Source organism: Dermacentor silvarum, chromosome 4, assembly GCF_013339745.2.
Source record: "Dermacentor silvarum isolate Dsil-2018 chromosome 4, BIME_Dsil_1.4, whole genome shotgun sequence".
In the NCBI taxonomy this organism is placed as follows: Eukaryota; Metazoa; Arthropoda; class Arachnida; order Ixodida; family Ixodidae; genus Dermacentor; species Dermacentor silvarum.
The window spans coordinates 141,995,037-142,015,935 of record NC_051157.2 but is presented as its reverse complement, the minus strand read 5'-3'; the positions used below and the strand labels follow the sequence as shown (position 1 = coordinate 142,015,935).

The 20,899-nt window shown below is 43.2% G+C and overlaps 1 protein-coding gene across 1 annotated transcript; it reads right to left on the bottom strand.

Annotated features, from left to right (window-relative positions):
- Positions 1–13,453: 13,453 nt before the first annotated feature.
- Positions 13,454–18,431, bottom strand: LOC125945209 (uncharacterized). Its single transcript, XM_049666820.1, has 4 exons — positions 18,181–18,431; positions 17,011–17,103; positions 15,511–15,611; positions 13,454–13,664 (listed from the first exon to the last, which is right to left on the bottom strand). The coding sequence occupies exons 1-4, from the start codon at positions 18,421–18,423 to the stop codon at positions 13,550–13,552; spliced, it is 552 nt and encodes a 183-aa protein (XP_049522777.1). The 5' UTR covers positions 18,424–18,431; the 3' UTR covers positions 13,454–13,549.
- Between the last annotated feature and the right edge of the window lie 2,468 nt (positions 18,432–20,899).

The window sequence follows — 20,899 nt, the reverse complement described above, 5'->3', positions numbered from 1 at the left end:
TCAACAAATTTTAGACAGGTCCCTTGCGCTTCCAATGATACACAAGCGGCTAACCTCCGTTTCTCTCGCCTTGATGCGGCAACCATCGGTCCAAAGAAATTTCCATTTTTTTCTCTCTTCAGAGCCAATGCCTGGTCAAAACGGCGCTTGTTGTCGGCCGTCAAGTGTTCATTGATAAAGACTGGAGTGGCTGGGGTCTGAGAGAGATCAAGGTCAGCCGTAGTTAACCTAGCCTTTCTAGCCTTGCTGATAAAATCAACCTTCTTTGTTCTCAGGCAAAATCGGGCTTTTATGTTTTTGTCTTTCGTGGCGGGTACACGGTGAATGACGTCAATATCTGCAGGGGTACACCCAATCTTGTCTCCGATTTTCTGCAAAATGGCATTGCAGTCCTCCCATTGCGGGCATGGTATGCCCTTAATTTCGATGTTATTGATTCGAGAGTACTGCTCCGAATCTGCGAGCATTTTGGCTAAGTGCTCGTTTTCTTGCTTTAAAGCTTTGTTGTCCAATGCTAGCGCTTCCTGATCGTGTTTAATTTTTTCGTACAGGGAGTTGAACAGGAGTACAGGTAGGCTTTTGCGCATTTAAACCACTTCTCTTCGAAGTACGTCAAGCTCGCGCAAAAATTCTGCATTCGTGGCCATAGTTCACAATGATACACCAGGTTGGCAGTAGTAGGTGTGGCAATATGAATGGAGTGGAAAGATTCAATTGAATGAAAACTAACCTGCGTGGTGAAATGCGTGGGTTTAGCGGCAGAAACTTGTTGCCACAGCGGCTGCTGCTAACCGAAGTGCAGAGCGATGAGCGCGGTCCCGTTTACGTAGCGTCGATGGCCGCGCCACGTCAGGGCTCATTTCTACACGTCACTGCGAGCAGCTGCACGCGTCGATCTGTCGTCCTCAAGGGATGATTCCGACGGCTTGGAGTGGTGAGCGCTGAAAGCATTGCCTTGGCGCCTGCGTAGTGAAACGCGTGGGTTTAGCGGCAGAAACTTGTTTCCACCGCCGCTGCTGCCAGCCGAAGTTGGCAGCAGCGGCGGCACCTAATAATATATGTTAAATTGTTATTGATAATTTGATTACATTGATAATATTGTTATCGGGAGCCACAAGTATAGCTAAAGAGCTTGCCGCATTCACGAGAACTTTATTTATTCACTTAGGTAAGGCTTTCTTGTTTCCTTGTGAGTACTATTCCAAATCCCGAGTTAGCGAAGGCGGCCTGCCGGTCACATGTTTTTGCAAATGAAAATCATTTGTCAATGCTACCCGTTACAAATATCTATGGTGCCTCTCCATGTAAGCGAAGCATTCTATAGTTTCGGACAACGGTGCATTGAAGCGCAAGTATGTACACTGTCATCATCATCATCATCATCTGCCTATATTTATGTACACTGCAGGACGAAGGCCCTGTTATCTCTAATTACCCCTGTCTTGCGATAGCTGATTGCAACTCGCGCCTGCAAATTGTACAGGCCCTTTATTTACAGATTAATATTTGTTCATGGTTTCACAAGGTTTCCTGATGGCGCATAATATCGGTGTGTGGATTCTGAAGTAACGCTTGTACTTAATGCCTCTCACGTTGAAACTTCCTGAGGCGAACACTTGAATGATTCTCAAGTATTGCTAAATGGGCCAGTTGGTGCATCATATTCTCGTCTTGCTTCTAGTTCAACTCAGTCTATTTATGAAGAAAAATGTACAGACTGGTGACAGGATGGGCGCTAACTTCTAACTGGTTTTATTCCATGACCCTATGGCGCATTATATGACCCGCTCATAGCACACGTGAGAAAACAATCGAATCAACAATCTCCCAAGAAACACACGACTGCAGTTCACTGAACACCTGCCGACCGCCTAAGAAAGTCCCGTTCCTTGCCTGATAAAGATGAGGAAAGTGTACTCACGCACACCTTAACGCATTTTGAAATGGCGTCAGCCTCTAAGATCTCGCGCGTCAGTTGAATGCGGCTGCGTCCTGTAATGACACATCTGTTAAATACTAGTTTGCAACCAGATGTCTTGCTATGCTTCGCAAGGAATAAGCTTGATGAAATATTGTTCTTGACATTGTAATCATGGTCGCGCAAGCGATCACTTATACACCTTCCGTTCTGTCCATTGTAGACATTGTTGCATGACAAAGGAAACTTAAGTACCACTGCATGAGTTCATTCAGCATACCTGTTCATAAGTCATTTTCCACACACTGGTTGCGTATCCTTCTTAGGGTTAGTGAGTTTGCAACGCCTGCCCACCATACCAGGAGCAGAGAAAACGACTCGGATGTTCACTCGTTGTGCAACCTCTTTCAAATGGTCGGAAACATTGAGAATATATGGCAACACACTGTGTTTTGCTACCAGCGGTCGGTGCTTCGCTCTCCTGCCGTCTGCGCTTCCAAGCGCAATCATTAAGCAAGCATTCTGCCACGGACACCTGCACTGGTATCGAATAACCTGTCTTGGACAACCGCTTGCTTTGCCTTTCAAAACTAGCGAACATAGCATGATGACTCGATTTGATCAGGGTATTTTAAATCGTAATTTGGCTAGCTCTCTTTTTACCTATTTGGAATGCGCCGAGTTGTACGGTAGGGCAGGCTTACTAGACGGCGGTTCAGAGCGCTAGCAAGAATGCCCTATTGAGCAAGACAGACAAAGCTCGAGAAACCGGATGGTACCTTCTTGTGTGCTATTATAGGGGATCTCAAAGGGAGCCAGACACTCCTTAATGGTTGCGAGAATTGTGGTACCCTTATTTTGCACTTCCTTTGAAGAGCTATAAATAAAAAATTGTCAACATATCGGAAGGCTTCGAACACATTGGTCCCCTTCAACTTGCCAGAGGCAGTTACGCCGAGTCTGGATAGAAACAAATCGCTGAGTATTGGAGCAGTGCAATAGCCTATGCATATTCCCTTTCACTGTAGGTAAATAGCATCGTCCTTTCTGATAAAACCTGATACGCGGTAAAAGCTTAAAACCTTAGAAAATGGCCACTGGACATGAAAACATTATTCTGGAACCTTATGGTACCACAGTCGTCAATAGACTGTTCCGCAACTAGTAATATGTCTTTAGGGGGAACGAAGTGATAAAGCTCTTTATGTCCATGAAAAAGGCTTGGTGATTTTTTTCTGGGCTAGGTTTCAAAAAATCGATTGCCTCCTCAGTGATCCTTATTAGGAAAGGGTCACTAACTAGCAAACACCTCAGCTTGGCCTGTACAAAAATGGCTATTGGCTTCTTCCAGGAGTCATGTTCTGACACGATCACCCTCAGTGGAACGTTTATCTTCCCAGAAATCGATTACCTCGACATAGTTCCTAATAGGAAGAGGTCATTAACTGGCTTGGCTTTGACAGGTCAACTACGTATGTTCCACTTTTCCAGGTCAACACACCTTGTTATCCAAGTTGGCGTCAAATGGGTTCATTTCAGACCAGCGCAGACCGAGTGGGATATACCCAGTACTCCAAGTCGGCTTCAAAGTTTTTCTTCGGACAGCGGTACGCACACAGTTTCGTATCTGCAGTAACTCATATCAGGGTGAAAGAGGTACATTGAAGAATGGCACGCATGTACACATGTCCACCTACACAGTGGCCTAAGTTGTCCTGATGGTTGGTTTCGAACCCTGTTCCTTCAGCACAGCAGCCTGATGTCCAGCCCTTTCGACCGCTGACTATGAATGGACTGAGGTAGGCTGGCACACAAATTTATAGAAAGCTACATAGATACATACATGACCCTTGGAAAGTGCGCTAATTACCCAAAGAATGCTAACGCATCAAAAGAAGACAAGACTACCGGGCCCCCGCACGGAGAGGCTTGTTCACAACTGTAAAGACATTATGTGAACATGCCTAGGATGCATAGAAGGGAAGTGTGAAATCTAGTGCTTTGGACGAACATCACGTTATTATAACACCACGTGTTATTATATCCCCATGTCAATACCAGCAACACGATATCCACTATGGCTAGTCTCTTGTCAATGCCAGCCAAAAGGGACTATCACAGTGCCTCATTACGGAGTCGCTGGTGGTTCAGATCACGCTGCAAACGCCAAGTAGTGGTGATGGAAATTCGTCTGTTTTTGAGCATTCCCAGCACCAGGGGTTGAAGCCTACTTGAGAGAATGGCTTGACATTTTTGTGGTTGTGAATACGCCTTCGTTGCGTAGGCCGGAATTTATTGTACTTCTGTATATTTACCTTTGTTGGTGCAGCATGCACTCCTGACCTTTTATTATGTTTCATCTAGCCCACACGGGCTTCCCTCAAACCTTGAACTTCATAAGATCCCTCATTTGTTTCGGCTCCACGAATACCTACAACTTCCTCTAATTAGCACTTCGCCTCAACCTGTTGTAAACAGCAGGTTTATAGCTATTAGGTCGATGACACTGCACACGGAAAATAAAAAAGAAGAATAAGGTGCTTGCCTTTTACGGGAGGATATTTGAGGCAAGCTGCAGTGAGAGGAATTCAATGTAGGAGCACTGAGCACGTATTTTCGGAGCGCTTGAGCTGCCTGAAACGAGGAATGCTGCAGGGAGCAAAAGCCTTCGTCGGGCCTTTGCCACTTTTTGTACACATAGGACAAGAAACTACGCCTGCGTGTAGTTGGACAAACGATGAAGGTATAATAAAATCTTCGTTCTTTTTTTAAGTGCCGTGATAGTACATGCGTTTACTGTAGCGTGAGAACGCGGTGGAAGCACCAACCCCACAGGGAGCAAGATTGTTGTGAACACTTGGATTCCTTCTCCACAGACGGAATTTCAATAGAGTATTCCGACATTAACCGCACCTCGAGTTCACTGAATGCTTTAAACTCCAAAATATATAAACATAAAGAATAGTTAAGCTGATGGGTGGATAAAACTTGAACATGAAATCGATGCACTGTAAATGGCAAATGGCGCTGATCTGTGCCCACTGACAGATCACACGTGACACGCACGTGCGGAAATAATAAACAAAGTAAGCGAGAGGGAAGCCAGAGAACATCTCCTGATCTTTCACAGTTGTCCTTGGATAGGTGCCGAAAATGCCGCGAAGCTGGTTCGTCTGCCGCGCATCATGTCCTGACCATGATCTTTAGTGCTCAGTGGCGGAAGGCTTGCGCATCGTGTTCACGTTTCGCAGTAATGGGCCAGCAGAAGTTTTGCAATGGGCTTCCTTCCTTTTTAGGTACTTGCGTGACTCCCTTTAGGCCCTTACCACGTTAAATGCGAATTGACAACGCGTGACTGACTCGGCTGATAAACGGATCATAAATATTTCGCAGCGTCCAATTTTGCACAAAGCGCTGCTTAACTTTGGGAATGGCAATGTTGCTTCTACATTACAAATTGTCGTGGCGCAATCTCGGCTAGGTTGCCACTACAATGCAGGGTACGGTGTCTTTGGAGGTCGGTCTAATGTTACGTGCAGTCAGCTGGACGGCACCGCTAAGTATGCACAAGCACATTTTAGCACTTTCTTAATAGTTATTTGAGCGCTGCTACTTTCATCGTTTCTATTATACAGCACCGCACTTTCTGATAACAGAACGATTTATGAAGTTTTTGCAAAATACCACTAAAAAGTCGGAACAGCAGAAACGTGAAGTGAATAATGGGATCTATAGTATGTAACTAAAAGCCCTCTTTTACAGCTCGTGCACTTACCGTGTGTAAGTTGCAAGCAGCAAGAATGTTTGTTTCCCCTTCGTCCGAGACAGGAGCTGGAGCTGCCCTGGGGTTACGTTTGTGACTCAATGAAATCTCTTTATCTGAAGTCAGGCACCGTTGAATATTTCCTGGTGCACGTCCATGCGTGTATCACTTGACCAATTTATTTTATGAAGTGATTTTCCCGCTGCACACACTGCTTTGTTGATGTAAAAAAATGTTTTCTATCATTGTTGGTGGGATATGATCGGGATTAGACGACTGAATATACTTCCTGTTCTTCATTCACACTCTACATGACTCGTACACGTTTTCCTTGTGTAAATTTAGCGAGTTCTTCAACGCACTTTAGCATCTTTGAAAGGAACATCACTTGTCGATTGCTGTTGTCATGAAATCTTCGACATGCATTCTTGCATGGAAAAAAAATGAAACTGAAATTTCTAGTATAATGTAGAAATATTCTAGGATGTGTAATTCAAAGCTCAAGTAACCGTGGAATGGTGTTGGTATCATAGCGTCTTTATTTTCTCGTGACTTTCTTTGTTACCGTTTTTATTGGCACTATTTTTTAGGAGGCAGCTGTAGAATTATAAGCACAGCTTCTTCGCATGCGAAAGCCTGCCGCGTCGTGTTGCTCGCGGACATTCCTCCGAGAAGTGCACGTCATATATACTTCAGCGAAAAATACCCTTTTCTTTTATTTTTTCATGGGTATCAATTTTAAAAAGAGGCAAGACGGATATGTGCAAACGTACCTCTATTCTTTTTCTCGACATTTGCCCCGCACTCTCTGAAATAAGTGGTCGTGGAAAAATTCGCATTGACTACTGCAGCAATTACCATCTCCATCAAGACATCGTAAGGGTAAGGAAAAAAGCAGCGAAAGTTATTTTTTGGCATCAGTGTTATTTACCCGTATTCCTGACTTATATTGGGATTATGAAACTTAATTTGAGGAATGAATTTGAGTGCCCCCTAAACATTGATACCACTACTTTTTGGCCAAAAGTCAAGCAATCGATAGTGTAGAATATGTTCTGCTTTTCCTCATGTCTGGTATTGTATGGTCGCCTTGAGAGATTTGGAACACCCTTTCTCAGGGGCCACTTACATCCGAAACAGCCTCCGTCTCCTCGTTGATCTTGATTTCAACAACAAACTTGAACTGCTACTTCCGGTGCATTTGCCTGAGGCATGGTGTTCGTTGTACTCAAGTTGTAGAACCCTTGGTGCTGTATGCGGTATGCATCAGGTTCAGAAGCCACGTAGAAGAAAGCCCTGTGTATTCGGATGCGAGCACTGGGATCGTGGTGCCCAAGCGCCTAAGCCACGCACTTTTTTGTTTATAAGAAATTTTTGCGAGGTGAGAACAATACTTAGCAGTCGATAGGAATATCATGACGGCTGGATAAAATTTACACACTGCAACAATGTTACTACGAGCCTTGCTCTTACATATGTATAATCGTTTGGAAGGATATGGAGTGGGTATTTTTATAACGTTACACTTATCCAAGTGTTGCTTTATATTAGTTTATCACTGTACACCACATTTCGATACCGATCACTCCTTTTGCCCACTTTCTGGCTCCAATACATGTTGGCTATTTCTAGCGGTCATTGTTTCCTGCGTAGACAGAGAGCAATTATCGTTGTCAACATAAGATGCTTTGCACGTGATCCACCAGTCTTTCATGCGCACGCCAGATAAGCGTCTGGGTGAAGTGCAACCTGGGCCATTTTTTGTTATTTTGAGAATGAAATAACTGGGAACGAGGTCTCTTATTCATAAAAATAATATGGCATTTATATATGTTGACATTTAATCATTTTTTATTTCATATGCTAGGCAAGTATTTTAGGTACTGAATTGTGTTTATTTACAATTCATGTTCAGGGCTTCAACAAATTTGCAATATTTATTTATGTGCGTATACAATACGCTCAGGATATATACACGTAAGCATATTATTAGCACATGAAAACGACAGGTGCCGCAATATACTACCTTGTGAGAAAATGGTTGTGGGAAGTGGTGGTGCGGAGCCGATATAGAACACCCGGCTTTTAATGTGAAGGTCGTAAGTTCCAATTCTCCAGTCCACTACATTTTCAGGCATGGAGCGGTGCCTGACACCGGCCCGAAAAAAATATATCATATACATCGCCGAGAGCTACTGGGGCTATAATATATAGTTCAGGTGCAACCAAACTAGGAAGGCCCACTAAGCTTCAACAAAGTCTCTTCCTCACCAGAACAGGAATTGGCCTCTCTGGTGCAGTATTCGGCCACTACCTCCCTCACGACTAATACAATGAACCCATGACATTCAGTCCCCTGCAACTGCGGAGCACTTGACCAAGGCAGCGGTCACCTGCGACGCGGAAGAGGATAGTAAGAATCTCTCGGTCCGGACAGGCCACCTCTGGAGCCTGAACCTGGCAATTAACGTTCAACCCACGAACGCTCTCGAGGGAGGCCAGCTTAGCAGGGTCATTTGAGGAATTATCAGGCACTGCCTGGGATATTATTGACCTTACAGAGGTTAAAAGAACTGGTGGGGCTTATAACGGTCACGTCCTCTGCTACAGTGGTTTTCGATAAGAGAGAATTCGGGGTAGCATTTCTAATCCATACGCACGTAGCGCGCAATACTGATTAACTCTACAGCAATAATGACAGGGTAGAAGTAGGCGCAATAGAGTTGAATAGGTGGTATAGAATGAAGGTAGTACAAGCCTACGCCCTAACCTCCAATCACGATGATGAAGAAATAGAACAGTTTTATGAAAATGTTCAATTAGCAATGAGAAAGGTGCAAACTCAGTATACTCAAAAGTGGGGGAAAAGCAGACTGGTGAGCAAGCACTTGGCAACTACGGCATTGATTTTAGGAATGCTAGAGGACAGATGTTGGTGGAGTTCGCGAAAAGGAATAGGCTCCGAGTAATAAATATCTTCTTCAGGAAGCTCAGCAACAGGAAGTGGACCTGGAAAAGCCCTAATGGAAAAACAAGGAATGAAATAGATTTCATACTCTCTGCGGATCCCAGCATAGTGAAGGATGTAGAAGTGTTAGGTAGGGTAAAGAGCAGTGACCATAGGTTATTGAGGTTTAGGATTTCTCTCAATTTCAAGAGAGAAAGATTAAAATCAGTCAAGAAGAAACAGGCCAACCTAGACGCATAAACGGTAAAAGATGACCAAATCAGGCTGGTGCTCGCAAACTGATATGCAGCTTTAGAACAGGAAGATGAAGACAACATAGAGGTAATGAATGAAACCGTAACTAGGCTTATCTCAGAAGCAGCAATAGAAGTGGGAGGTAAGGCACCCAGCGTAGCTTGCTATTCCGTCAGGTTGCTATCTTACAGGAGCACTTGTGACGCGGGTTCGATTCCGCTCAATATAGGAGAAATTTGTTTTTCTTTTATTTTAGAGGCATCTGTTTCCCAGTGGCACATACGTAGTTTCTCAAGATCACGACAAAGACGTTTAATAAGAGTGGCACACACCAACTGCCACATACAGAGTGACCCAATTTGGCATCAAAGAGGTTCATTGAAGACCAGCGGAGAGCCAGCGGCATGTACCCAATGCTCCAAGTTGACGTGAAATAGATTCTTCAAGCAGCCATACTTACCCAGTCACACATAAACCGTTATCCATGGCGGCGTGAAAGGGGTTCATTGAAGAGCAGCATGTATGTTTCACATAGATACTGAGTGACCCATATTGGTATGATGGTTGCTTTCGAGCTATTTTCTTTCATCAAAGCAGCGTGATCCGCTACCCATTCGAACTCGGGCCACCCAGGGACCCAGGTGGGAGGGAAACGGTTAGATAGAAACGTCATCATCATCATCATCAGCCAATATTTATGTCCACTGCAGGACGAAGGCCTCTCCCTGTTATCTCCAATTACCCCTGTCGTGTGCTAGCTGATTCCAATGTGCGCCTGCAAATCGTACAGGCCCTTTATTTACAGATTACTATTTGTTCATGGTTTCGGAACGTTTCCTGACTGCGCATAATGTCGGCGTGTAGATATTCAAATAACGCACGTACTTAACGCCTTCCACGTTGAAACTTCCTCGGGCAAACACTTGACTGATTCTCAAGTATTGCTGAATGGGCGAGTTGTATCATATCCTCGTCTTGCTTTTAGCGCAACTCAGTTTGTTCAATGAAGGAATTCAATGTAGAAGCGCTGAGCACGTTGTTTCTGAGCGCCTCAGTTCCCTGAAACGAGGAATGCTACAGGGAGCAAAAACCTTAGGCTTTTGCCACTTGTAGTACAAATGTGACAAGAAAGTACACCTGCGTGTAGTTCAATGAACGATGTAGGTATAATGAAATATTGGTTTCTTTTTTTAAGTGCCGCGATTGTAGATGCGTTTACTGTAGCGTGAGAACGCGGTGGAAGCACCAGCCTTACAAGGAGCAAGAGTGTTTGTGAACACTTGGATCCCTTTCTCCACAGACGGAGTTTCATGAAGTATTCTGGCATTAACCGCGCCTCGAGTTCATTGAATGCTTTAAACTCCAAGATATATAAACATAAAGAATATTTAAGCTGATGGGTGGAGAAAACTTGAACATGAAATCGATGCACTGTAAATGGAAAATGGCGCTGATCTGTGCCCATGCACAGATCACACCTGATACGCACGTGAGGAAATAATAAACAAAATACGCTTGGCAGAAGCCAGAGAACATCTCCTGATCTTTCACGCTCGTCATTGGATAGGTGCCGAAAATGCCGCGAACCTGGTCCGTCTGCCACGCATCACGTCCTGACGATGATCTTTAGTGCTCAGTGGCGCAAGGCTTGTGCGTCGTGTTCAAGTTTCGCATTAATAGGCCAGCAAAAGTTTTTCAATGGGCTTCCTTACTTTTTAATTATTTGCATGACTCCCTGTAGGCCCTTACCACTATAAATGCCAATTTGGAACGCGTTATTGACTCGGCTAATGAACAGATCTCAAATATTTAGCAACGTCACATTTTGCACAAAGCGCAGCTTATCTTTCCGAATGGCAACGTTGCTTCTACATTACAAGTGGTCGTGGCGCAATCTCGGCTAGGTTGCCACTACAATGCAGGGTACGGTATCGTGGGAGGTCGGTCTAATGGGGCGTGCACTCAGCCGGACAGCACCGCTAAGTATGCACAAGCACAGTTTAACACTTTCTAAATACTTAATAGAGCGCTGCTACTTTCATCGTTTTCATTAAACAGCGCCGCACTTTCTGTTAAAAGAACAGTTTAAGAAGTTTTTGCAAAACACCACTAAAAATCGGAAGAGAATTACGTGCAGTGAATAATGGGATCTATAGCATGTAACTAAAAGTCCTCTTTTACAGCTGTACAGTTGTAAGCAGCGAGAATGTTTTGCTCACGCTTCGTCCGTGACAGGCGCTGGAGCTGCCGTGGGGGTTACCTTTGTGGCTCAATGAAATGTGTTTATCTGAAGTCAGGCACAGGTGTATGTTTCGTGGTGCAAGTCTATGCACACTAAACATTTTAACACCCTTAAGGGTGTAAATCAGTTTGTCGCCAGACGGACATCCTAAGGGTGCTGTTTCCTACACCCTACAGTTGGGGTGCTATTATAGCACCCTAGAGGAAGGGTGTCCAGCAAAAATTATGAAGGGTGTTAGGGTGTTAGTCCTCATTAACACCCATTTTTATAGGTGTTGAAAGGGTGTAAAACCTTTTATTTCTACAGTATACGGAAGGCAGACTCAGCTCTACATGGCTTGAATTACGACTATATAGAGCAATCCACGCATAACTCGTGTGTGCCAGAAGGTTCAAGTTCAGCTAGCAAACACGACGTCTGATAGCCAAGCTTGAAGCTTTGATAGGCATATACACAACATTTATACGTGTGGATCACAATAAATATTAATAATTCAGGGCCAAGCCTGTCTTCACTGCACAAATGCAACTATAGCAAACTATAACTTCTGAGCGTGTATATCTACATCAATGGTTATTATGCTTTACATATCCATATAAAATGTAACACAGACCAGCAAGACATATATGATACTGCAGTTTCAAGTAAAGTAAATATATTTATTCCATGCTAGAATACATAACTACATAATACATATATAACAACCCAAAACGTGCAATCACCAAATACATTTATAAGTACATCAAAATTTAGTTTCCTACAAAAATATGTTTGTTTAAATATAACTGATCAAATCTGTCCTATATACAGGGTGTTTCAGTTAACTTGGGACAAACATTAAAAAATATGCAAATGCTCCATAGGTGGACAGAACCAAAGTAATGTTGTTCGCCGTCACTTGGGGATACTCAGATTATATTTTGTACTCTGCCTAATTAGATAATTAGACTTATTTATGTATTCAACTTCTCAACTATTATAATTAGATGACAAGTGTCAATTAAAAGATTGTATAGAGCAACATGAGAAACTCCCGATACAGCTTTCTGTTGCTCAATACGTGCAACACAAAAGTGTTTTTCCGAGCGTGAAAGATGCCCGCGAATACACATAAAGTGCCTCGAGCGGCCAGTCGGACGACAATTTTGCATGTGTTCGCGGGCTTCTTTCACGCTTGGAAAAACAATTTTATGTTGCACGTATTGACCAACAGAAAGCTGTATTGGGAGTTTCTCATGTTGCTCTACAATTTACTCATTGACACTTTTCATCTCATTATAATAATTGAAGTTTGAAAGTTTGAAAGAAGTTGAATAGATAATTAAGTCTATCTAATTAGGCGGAATACAAAAAATTGTCTGAGTATCCCCGAGCGACAGCAAACAACATTACTTTGGTTCTGTCTACATACGTAGCATTTGCATATATGTAAAGTTTGGCTTAAGTTAACTGAAACAACCTGTATATATGGCAACACTAAAACAGCACGAGTTTGGTGCCACTTAAAGGAATAAATTTTCAGTAATAAATTTCAGGTACAAAAATTAGTTTTGGTGGCCTTGAAAAAAAAGATATATATTGAAAAGGTCAATTAGGGAAGTACATGAAATGCAGAGCAAGCACACAAGAAACACATCTGTTATTTTGTACACCAATGAATGTCATGGCAAATCATTGTGAAAAGCTGATTTGGAAAGTCGATATAAAGCTTGACTGGCCCACATTTTTTATATACTGAAACAACGTATGTTTCAGACATGAACTTGCTTTAAATAAGGTTTGATCCAGGAGCATCAACATGAATTTTTGCTCGTCAACAAGGTTCCTTGAGCAAGAAAATTTTTTTCCCGCCTAAATTTTTTTTCAAATGTAAATGGAGTTCTCTGAGCTAAAGATGCTGTGTAGCAGATTTCCCAATTACAATTCTGGTTTCCTGAAATTTTTGAATGCGAAGGCACTGCATGGTCTGTTATAAAATATGTTGCTTGAAAATGTTTTTTTTTTACTGCAAGACAAAAGCCTAAATATGCCACATTTATTACTGTTTAGGTGCGATGTGCCATATCAATGGCGGCCTTATAAAAACAAACCACTGTTCATTAAGGTACTCTACTGGCCACATGCGGATGATACATTGCCAATTTCTAAATTATTTGTACTTGGTGCGATAATGGAAGATTAGGGCTTGTACATAAATGAGCAAATAATGTTTATTAAATCAGCCATACTCTGGTTACTGAATGAAGCTTCAAATGTGTGAGTTCATACTTTTTAAACACAGGCCATCATGCTTAATATTTTCCAACTAGAAATGATTGTATCAAACAGTATAAAAGTATTAAACAGCATATATTAGTTGCTTCAAATTAGAATAAAGTGTATACATTTGAGCTGCAAAATTGTAATTTATGCAAGACATCACCTTTAGCTTTCATAAAAGTGAGAATACTGTTCACGGTTAACCACAAGGAACAGGGACTCCATTTTCTGAGCATCTTGACCATAAGTGCAGGAGATAGCTGTGCTGGAATCCGGCGTCCTGCATTAGCAAAAGAACAACAGAATCATGAGAGTTGACTCTACATTTCATTACGATCCTATACACTGTGGGGAATTTGATAAGGCAACAAGCTTCTGAAAACAACACTCCTAATTATTGTGACCGAACACAAGGCACAGCTTAATTGGGCATGACAAATGAAAGGTAGGAAAAATTTCCAGTTTTCAAATTTAGAAACCGCGATCAATAAGTCATCGTGAATACAAAATGGCATAGAAGCGAAAATGAATATACAGTAGCCTTTTCACTATGGAAAAATAAGAGCATAAAATGTAGACTCTACCAACGATATCTCTCAGCAATGGGCATTTTTTCAAGAGCATGGATGTGAGTGCAATATAAAACCTGCAATGCAGTTGCACTTCAGAAGCACTGCAGCAGAAGACTTTATGGGAGAAGAAACAATAAGACTGCTATGATCAAGGCATGAGAAAATAAGTGTTTTTAACGCAACATTTATACACTACGAGATGAAGAGAAGTATTGTACAGAGACAGTGCACAACAGACGAAAATGAAGAAACCCCCAACCGCATTCTCACCAGCCCTGCATTAGAGTAGCAAAGCAGTACTTGCATCTAGCCCAACAATGTCCAACTCTCCACTGCAGTCTGTAAGGCCTTTTCTGTATACTTATTTTTATTTATTGTATATTTCTTTACTGACTGAGTAAGAATCAGTGTTTCAGCACATTTCCCTCAAAAATATAGAATGCCCTGTCAACTATTTTTTGCCCTTGTTTCAATGTGTTACCTTGGCAATATGCTGACAAGTACTATTCCCTTATTTATACTTACAATCCTTCCTGATGCTCCGAATTTCTACTTCGTGCTCTGAACAGTGACGTACGTCCTTCTCAGTTTATGTTGGCTTCCTACAATTTACGTGGTCCTTCATAATGTAGCTGCTCAACTAGAGCCTAAAATTTCCTGCTGTCTCCTAAAAGCACTATCTTATTGAACAACATATCCTACATTTCCCCTCACTGCTGGGGAGTTTATTTAAGTGCTGACCTATTTACTAGACCGCGGTGCCACAATTTCTCATCCTGTGTTGCCACTACATGCATGAGTCACAATGGCTGCAAATTGGCTCCCCACCCCACCCTCTCTGCCTCTCACTCCTAAATGTACTTTTGCCACCTGGATAATATCCAAAAGCATTGCTTCCACGTGAAAAGTGCACCTGTTAATCTTTTTTTTTTCTCTTCTGTAACGGCTGTGTTAAATCAAACATTCTCGCGAATTTCATGAGCAGCTCAGTAAATGAAATAGGCACATGGTTTGCTGAAAAGAGGGTTTCAACTACCATAAGAAGCCACGGTTTCTTGCAATTTCTTGAATTCCCTTGCAGTCTAGAAAGCAATCAAGCACATTTTGATTTTGATACTGTTTTTAAAACAAAAAAGAACAGCCGAAATATTGAGGTTTTGAGAATTATGTGAGAATTAAAGGTAGAGTAGTTTGATGCAATGAGAAAATAAGCGCATTGCATAGGGTAAACACTCCTTTCCCGCAAATAAATTGGTAGGAGGAGGGTAACTTGAAATGAGCACTGAATGCACAATAGAGAATATGATGCTGAAATGCCCCAATCTCTGAATATCCTCGCACAATAGAAAAACTTCATTATGAAAAGCAATGATGAAATTGCAAGTATATGCTTCGGAGTCATCATATCTGCAATGTACACTGCACCATCGGCAATATCTAAAACTGCACACACACAACTGCACAAAATATCAACCTAAGGCTACCAAAGGAGCCTCACCGTATTAAATGGAAACTTGGTTTAGAGTATTAGACTACACGCCTATATCTACTTACAATGTTGTCTTCTCTGAAGGCAAACATAAGTGGCTTCCCCCTGATGGGTTTCTGATGGAGAGCACAAAGGCTGGGAATTGTGAGGCTGTCATCTGGATGACCTGCAAGAAAGGACATTTTAAGTTCCACATAAACAAATGCTACTAGAACGAGAGACAAGATCACTGGCAATAAAGCTTATTTTGGTTGGCAAGAGAAAAATCAAAGCATGGACTCTGTACAGCTTACTGAGAGAAAAAAAACAAGCCTCATACCACAGATGTTGCAGTGAAAGTTCATTGCATTGAAATTTCCACACACATATACACTTGCCTGCTCATACACTGTTGCCAGTGCTGTGCCAGCAGTATTTCCATTGTTTAATATTTCTTTTAGTGCTCTCTAAGTTTATTACCAGCTATGAAAGTGGCTAAGTTGATTGTAATGACTAATCTCAGTGGCACATTGCAAATCTATACGCGATCACACTAGTGACTTGCGCTACTATGCTGGCTATAAATAGTGTGAATGAAGCAAATTTGATTAATTATTGGGTTTCCTCGCCAATTCTGGCCAAACAGCACCAGTGAGTCATACAATTCAGTGGCAACTCCGTGATAAATGGAAGAGGAATGTGTTAGAATGTCGCAACTCCTTGCAGGTCTCAAATCCATTATTTAAACCATGTTCACCACATTGAAAAGTGTTGTTCAAGAAGTCGCTTTACTCAAGTCCTGCCCTTTCGAGGAGCGAAGTCTTACACACAAACGCACACCTGCACCACATGACTTGCTTTCAACAATTTACACACGCATACGCTTTTTTTATACTTTGACACTCCTACTGGTAAAGCATAAAAAATTATGGGACTCGCTGCAACCTTCTCAATCTAAACCTCCAGATCAAACACATTCTCGAGTGCCAGAGCATGCCTTATAAATTCCATTTTTACGAATTATAATTGGGCTATAGGGGAAAATTTTCGAAGGGCATGCGAACCACCAAGAAAGACCTAAAGCTTAGCACTTCATATATTCAAATTATTAAAAGCTGCTGAAACCAATTGCTATATACACGGAACATCGCAAATAACCAGCTATTCACAATTTAAGCAGTTGTCTCTTTGAATTCGGGAGTGTTACGTGTCAAAACAACGATTTGATTAAGGGGCACGCGATAGCGGGTGACTCTGGATTGATTCTCACCCCCAGGTGCTTTTCAACGTGCCCCCAATGCACGGGACACGGGTGTTTTTCCATTTGTAGGCAAAACATTTTTTGTGCGGGCGAAAAGCGGCGGCAGCATTTCGCCCGCCGCCGCCTCCATAAGCAGTTGCCTACTTCAAGGCAATGTGGACTAACCCAAGGTACACGGTTCATGATCGAAATTAGTGTAATCGTGAAACACACTTTGCGGATTTCTGATTCATGTATTTATGCTGTTGGTGAAACGTTTATTTCACAATAACAATCAAGGAAGTGGATTCATCAGGGTAGAGGAGGGGAAAAGGAGGAAACTTACACCTTCCACTGGTCCTCCGGCGCCTCCATATATCCTAGGGTGGCTTCCAGGGTGGCTCGACACCAAACTCTGTTTTCTGGGTGGGGACAGCCGCTGCACCAATTTTGAAGAGGTTTATTGCGTATAAAACTACCGACTTTATGCAATACACACACACACACACACACACAAGCACGCGCGCCCGCGCAAAAAGCTCACAAAACACGTACGCGCGCGCACGCACGCACGCACGCACGCACGCACACAGACAAAGCGTTCACAAAACACGCACGGACGCACGCACGCGCGCGCGCGCACACAGAGACCCGCATACAAGCACGCGAGCACTCGCAAAGCGCTCACAAAACACGCACATACATAGCACTCACAAAACACGCACGAACGCACGCACGCGCAAGCACATAGAGACCCGCATACAAGCACGCGCGCACACACAAAATGCTCGTATAGCAGCAATGCGCGCGCGCGCACGCACGCACACATGCAAAGGACTCACACAACAGGCACGCGCGCACATACAAAGCGCTCACAAAACACGCACGAACGCACGCACGCGCAAGCACATAGAGACCCGCATACAAGCACGCGCGCGCACGCACACATACAAAACACTCAAAAAACATGCACGCACGCATATACAAAACGCTCAGAAAAAGAAACACACACGAACGCACGCACGCACACGTAAAGCGCTTACAATACACGTAGGCGCGCGCTCACACACACACAAACGGCGAAAGACAGCCCAAAACACGCTGAAGGAAGGCGTCCGGCAAGCAGCAGTAGCATGCAGTACGTGAGCGCGCCAGGGAGAGACAATATTGCGCCGGTATACTTTCGAAAGGCGAAGCCAGTCGTCACTTCTTTTTCTACGCGATACAAACCGAACGACCGTGTTATAAGCCGCGCTGAACTCGCAAGAACACCACATTTCCGATAGTTCAAGCGCACAGAAACAAAGCGGGATTATGCAGGCGCACCACGCCCGACGTGGCCACAGAAACGTTAGTCACACGGGGGCAATCGAGGTAGCCATCTTGCAGTAGTCCTGCGTGCAACTGATTTTGCGGTTACATTAGTGAATTATGCTATGGGATCACAATGAGATACTTCTACAGCCAACAATAACACGTAATCAAATAAAGGAGCACCAAATGAAAGGACACTTGCCTGAAACTTTCCATATTGACGGTAGTATACCGACCGCCGATACCGGCCACGTTGCAACTGCTCGTACCGGCCTCCATGGATCCATCTTCCAGCGCGTGCCGAGGCTTTGAGTTGAGGTGGGGCACGATTAATACACAACGCACGGACCACGTCTCTGATTAGACCGCACATAAAACCAATCACACGTTTAAAATTATTCCCCAGAGCGCGAGACGCGGAGAAAGAAAAAAAGGGACTATGCATCTTTTGAAGCAAGAGGAGGCGAAGAGCCAATGAGGTGACGACGCAGCTTCCGCCTTCCCGCCCTGCCGCGCGCCGGGTTGTCTAGGCAACGGTACAGCGTCGTAGCGTCAGTTCCGGTCGCTTTTCATTCGGGAGGGCGCAGCCGCGTAAATCACGCTCCGCCGAACTCAGTCGAACTATAAAAATTATCTGCCGCTGCCCGTTTATTCTCACAGGTTTGCTTGTTGGCATGGCCGCCTGCTTGCTGCCACTTCGTTGTGGTCTCTAGCTGTACCGGTGATCTGGGAGTTGCGAATACGTTTCGTGTCGAGCGTTACGTTTATTTTTTTTATTTTTGACGATGTCTGGGCTGCATGACTGTGAGTGCAGCGCACAAATCGTGACCGTGAGCGAGCCGATCAGCGCGCTTCTACAGGTACGATCAAAATACCGGCTGCGTCCGATCAAGGAGACATGCCAGATCACAGCATAAAGTTTCAGCCAGATCGTGGCTCGATAAGAGCGCTACATTATTGGTCGTGCCACGTGTGAGGCGCAAGCATTCACCTCACTCGTGGGCGTCTGCCAAAGGAGTGACAGTTGTGCTCTTCCGCAGTACATGTTTCGGTTTCCCATATTTCCATAGTCCGGAATTCATTACACTGAAGCAATAAGCGGCATCAGTGGCATTACACTGAAGCAATAAGCGGCATTCAAAGAACCATTTATGAACTATATCGATAATGGGCTTCAATTAAGTAAGCAGGATCGTCTGACTTCGTTGATTGACAAGTTAATTAGCCTAATTTTTATGCCTGCGTGTCTAATTACTACCTCGAATCGTTTAAAGAGACATCTCACCGGGGTTCGCTACTTTTTGTTGGGCTGTTAAGTGCACCGCTAAATTTCTGCAAAATTTTGCAACTAGCTTGCGCGTTTTCATTCAACTACTGCAGTTTGTAATAAAAGTGTCTAATTGCATTGTAGTATCGCAGTGAGCACTAAATCTAATGATATTTCATGAAATTGCAAGTGAATGTGTGTACTTTTCAAGCTAATACGTTTTGGAGTGCCCGTCATACCAGTAACATCAGTATCTTAGAAAAAAATGCTACACATAGAGACATGGCTCATTGCGCGGACGTATACGCGTTCTTATGGCCAGATTTATGCATGCAACCTTGTGTTCAACACCCTTCAGACGTCGATTTAACACCCTTCTTTGAGCAACTTCACACCTTATGTGTGATATACACCCTTATGATAGGGTGTTTTTAACAAAATGGGTGCTAAAAGGGTGTGCATGGGGGTGTAAATGAGGAAAACACCCATTTTAACACCCTTAAGGGTGTGAAAATGTTTAGTGTGTGCGTGTATCACTTTACCAATTTATCTTATCAAGTGATTTTCCCGCTGTAGACATTGCTTTCTTCAACTAAAAATATTTTCTATCATTTTTGGTGGGATACAATCGAGATTAGAGGACTGAATGTGCTTCCTGTTCTTCATTTTAATACACTCTACATGCTCCATACACGTTTTCATCGCGTAAAGTAAGCGAGTTAATCAACGCACTTTAGCATCTTTGAAAGGAACATCCCATCTCGATTGCTTTTGCCATGTGATCTTCGACATGCGAATATTCCAGCATCGAAAAAAATGAAACTGAAATTTCTAGTATAATGTAGAAAAATTCTAGGATGTGTAATTCAGAGCTCAAGTATCCATGGAATGGTGTTGGTAGCATCTTTCTTTTTTCTTGACTTTCTGTGTTACCGCTTTTATTGGTACTGTGTTTATTAGAAGGCAGCTGTACATTTATAATCACAGCTTATTCGCATGCGAAAGCCAGCCACGTCGTGTTGCTCGCGGACATTCCTCCGAGAAGTGCACGTCATATATACTTCAGCGAAAAATACCCTTTTCTTTTATTTTTTCCATGGGTATGAATTCTAAAAAGAGGCAAGACGGATATGTGCAAACGTACCTATGTTCTTTTTCTCGACATTTGCCCCGCACTCTCTGCAATAAGTGGGCGCGGAAAAATACGCATTGACTACTGCAGCAATTACCATCTGCATCAAGACATCGTAAGGGTAAGGAAAAAAGCAGCGAGTTATTTTTGGCATCAGTGTTATTTACCCGTATTCCTGACTTATATTGGGATTATGAAAATTAGTTTGAGGAATGAATTTGAGCACCCACTAAACATTGGTACCACTACTTTTTGGCGAAAAGTCAAGCAATCGGTAGTGTGAATGTCTTCTGCTTTTCCTCATGTCTGGTATTGTATGTGGTCGCCTTGAGAGATTTGGAACACCCTTTCTCAGGGGCCACTTACATCCGAAACAGCCTCCGTCTCCTCGTTGATCTTGATTTCAACAACTAACTTGAACTGCTACTTCCGGTGCATTTGCCTGAGGCATGGTGTTCGTTGTACTCAAGTTGTAGAACCCTTGGTGCTATATGCGCTATGCATCAGGTTCAGAAGCCACGT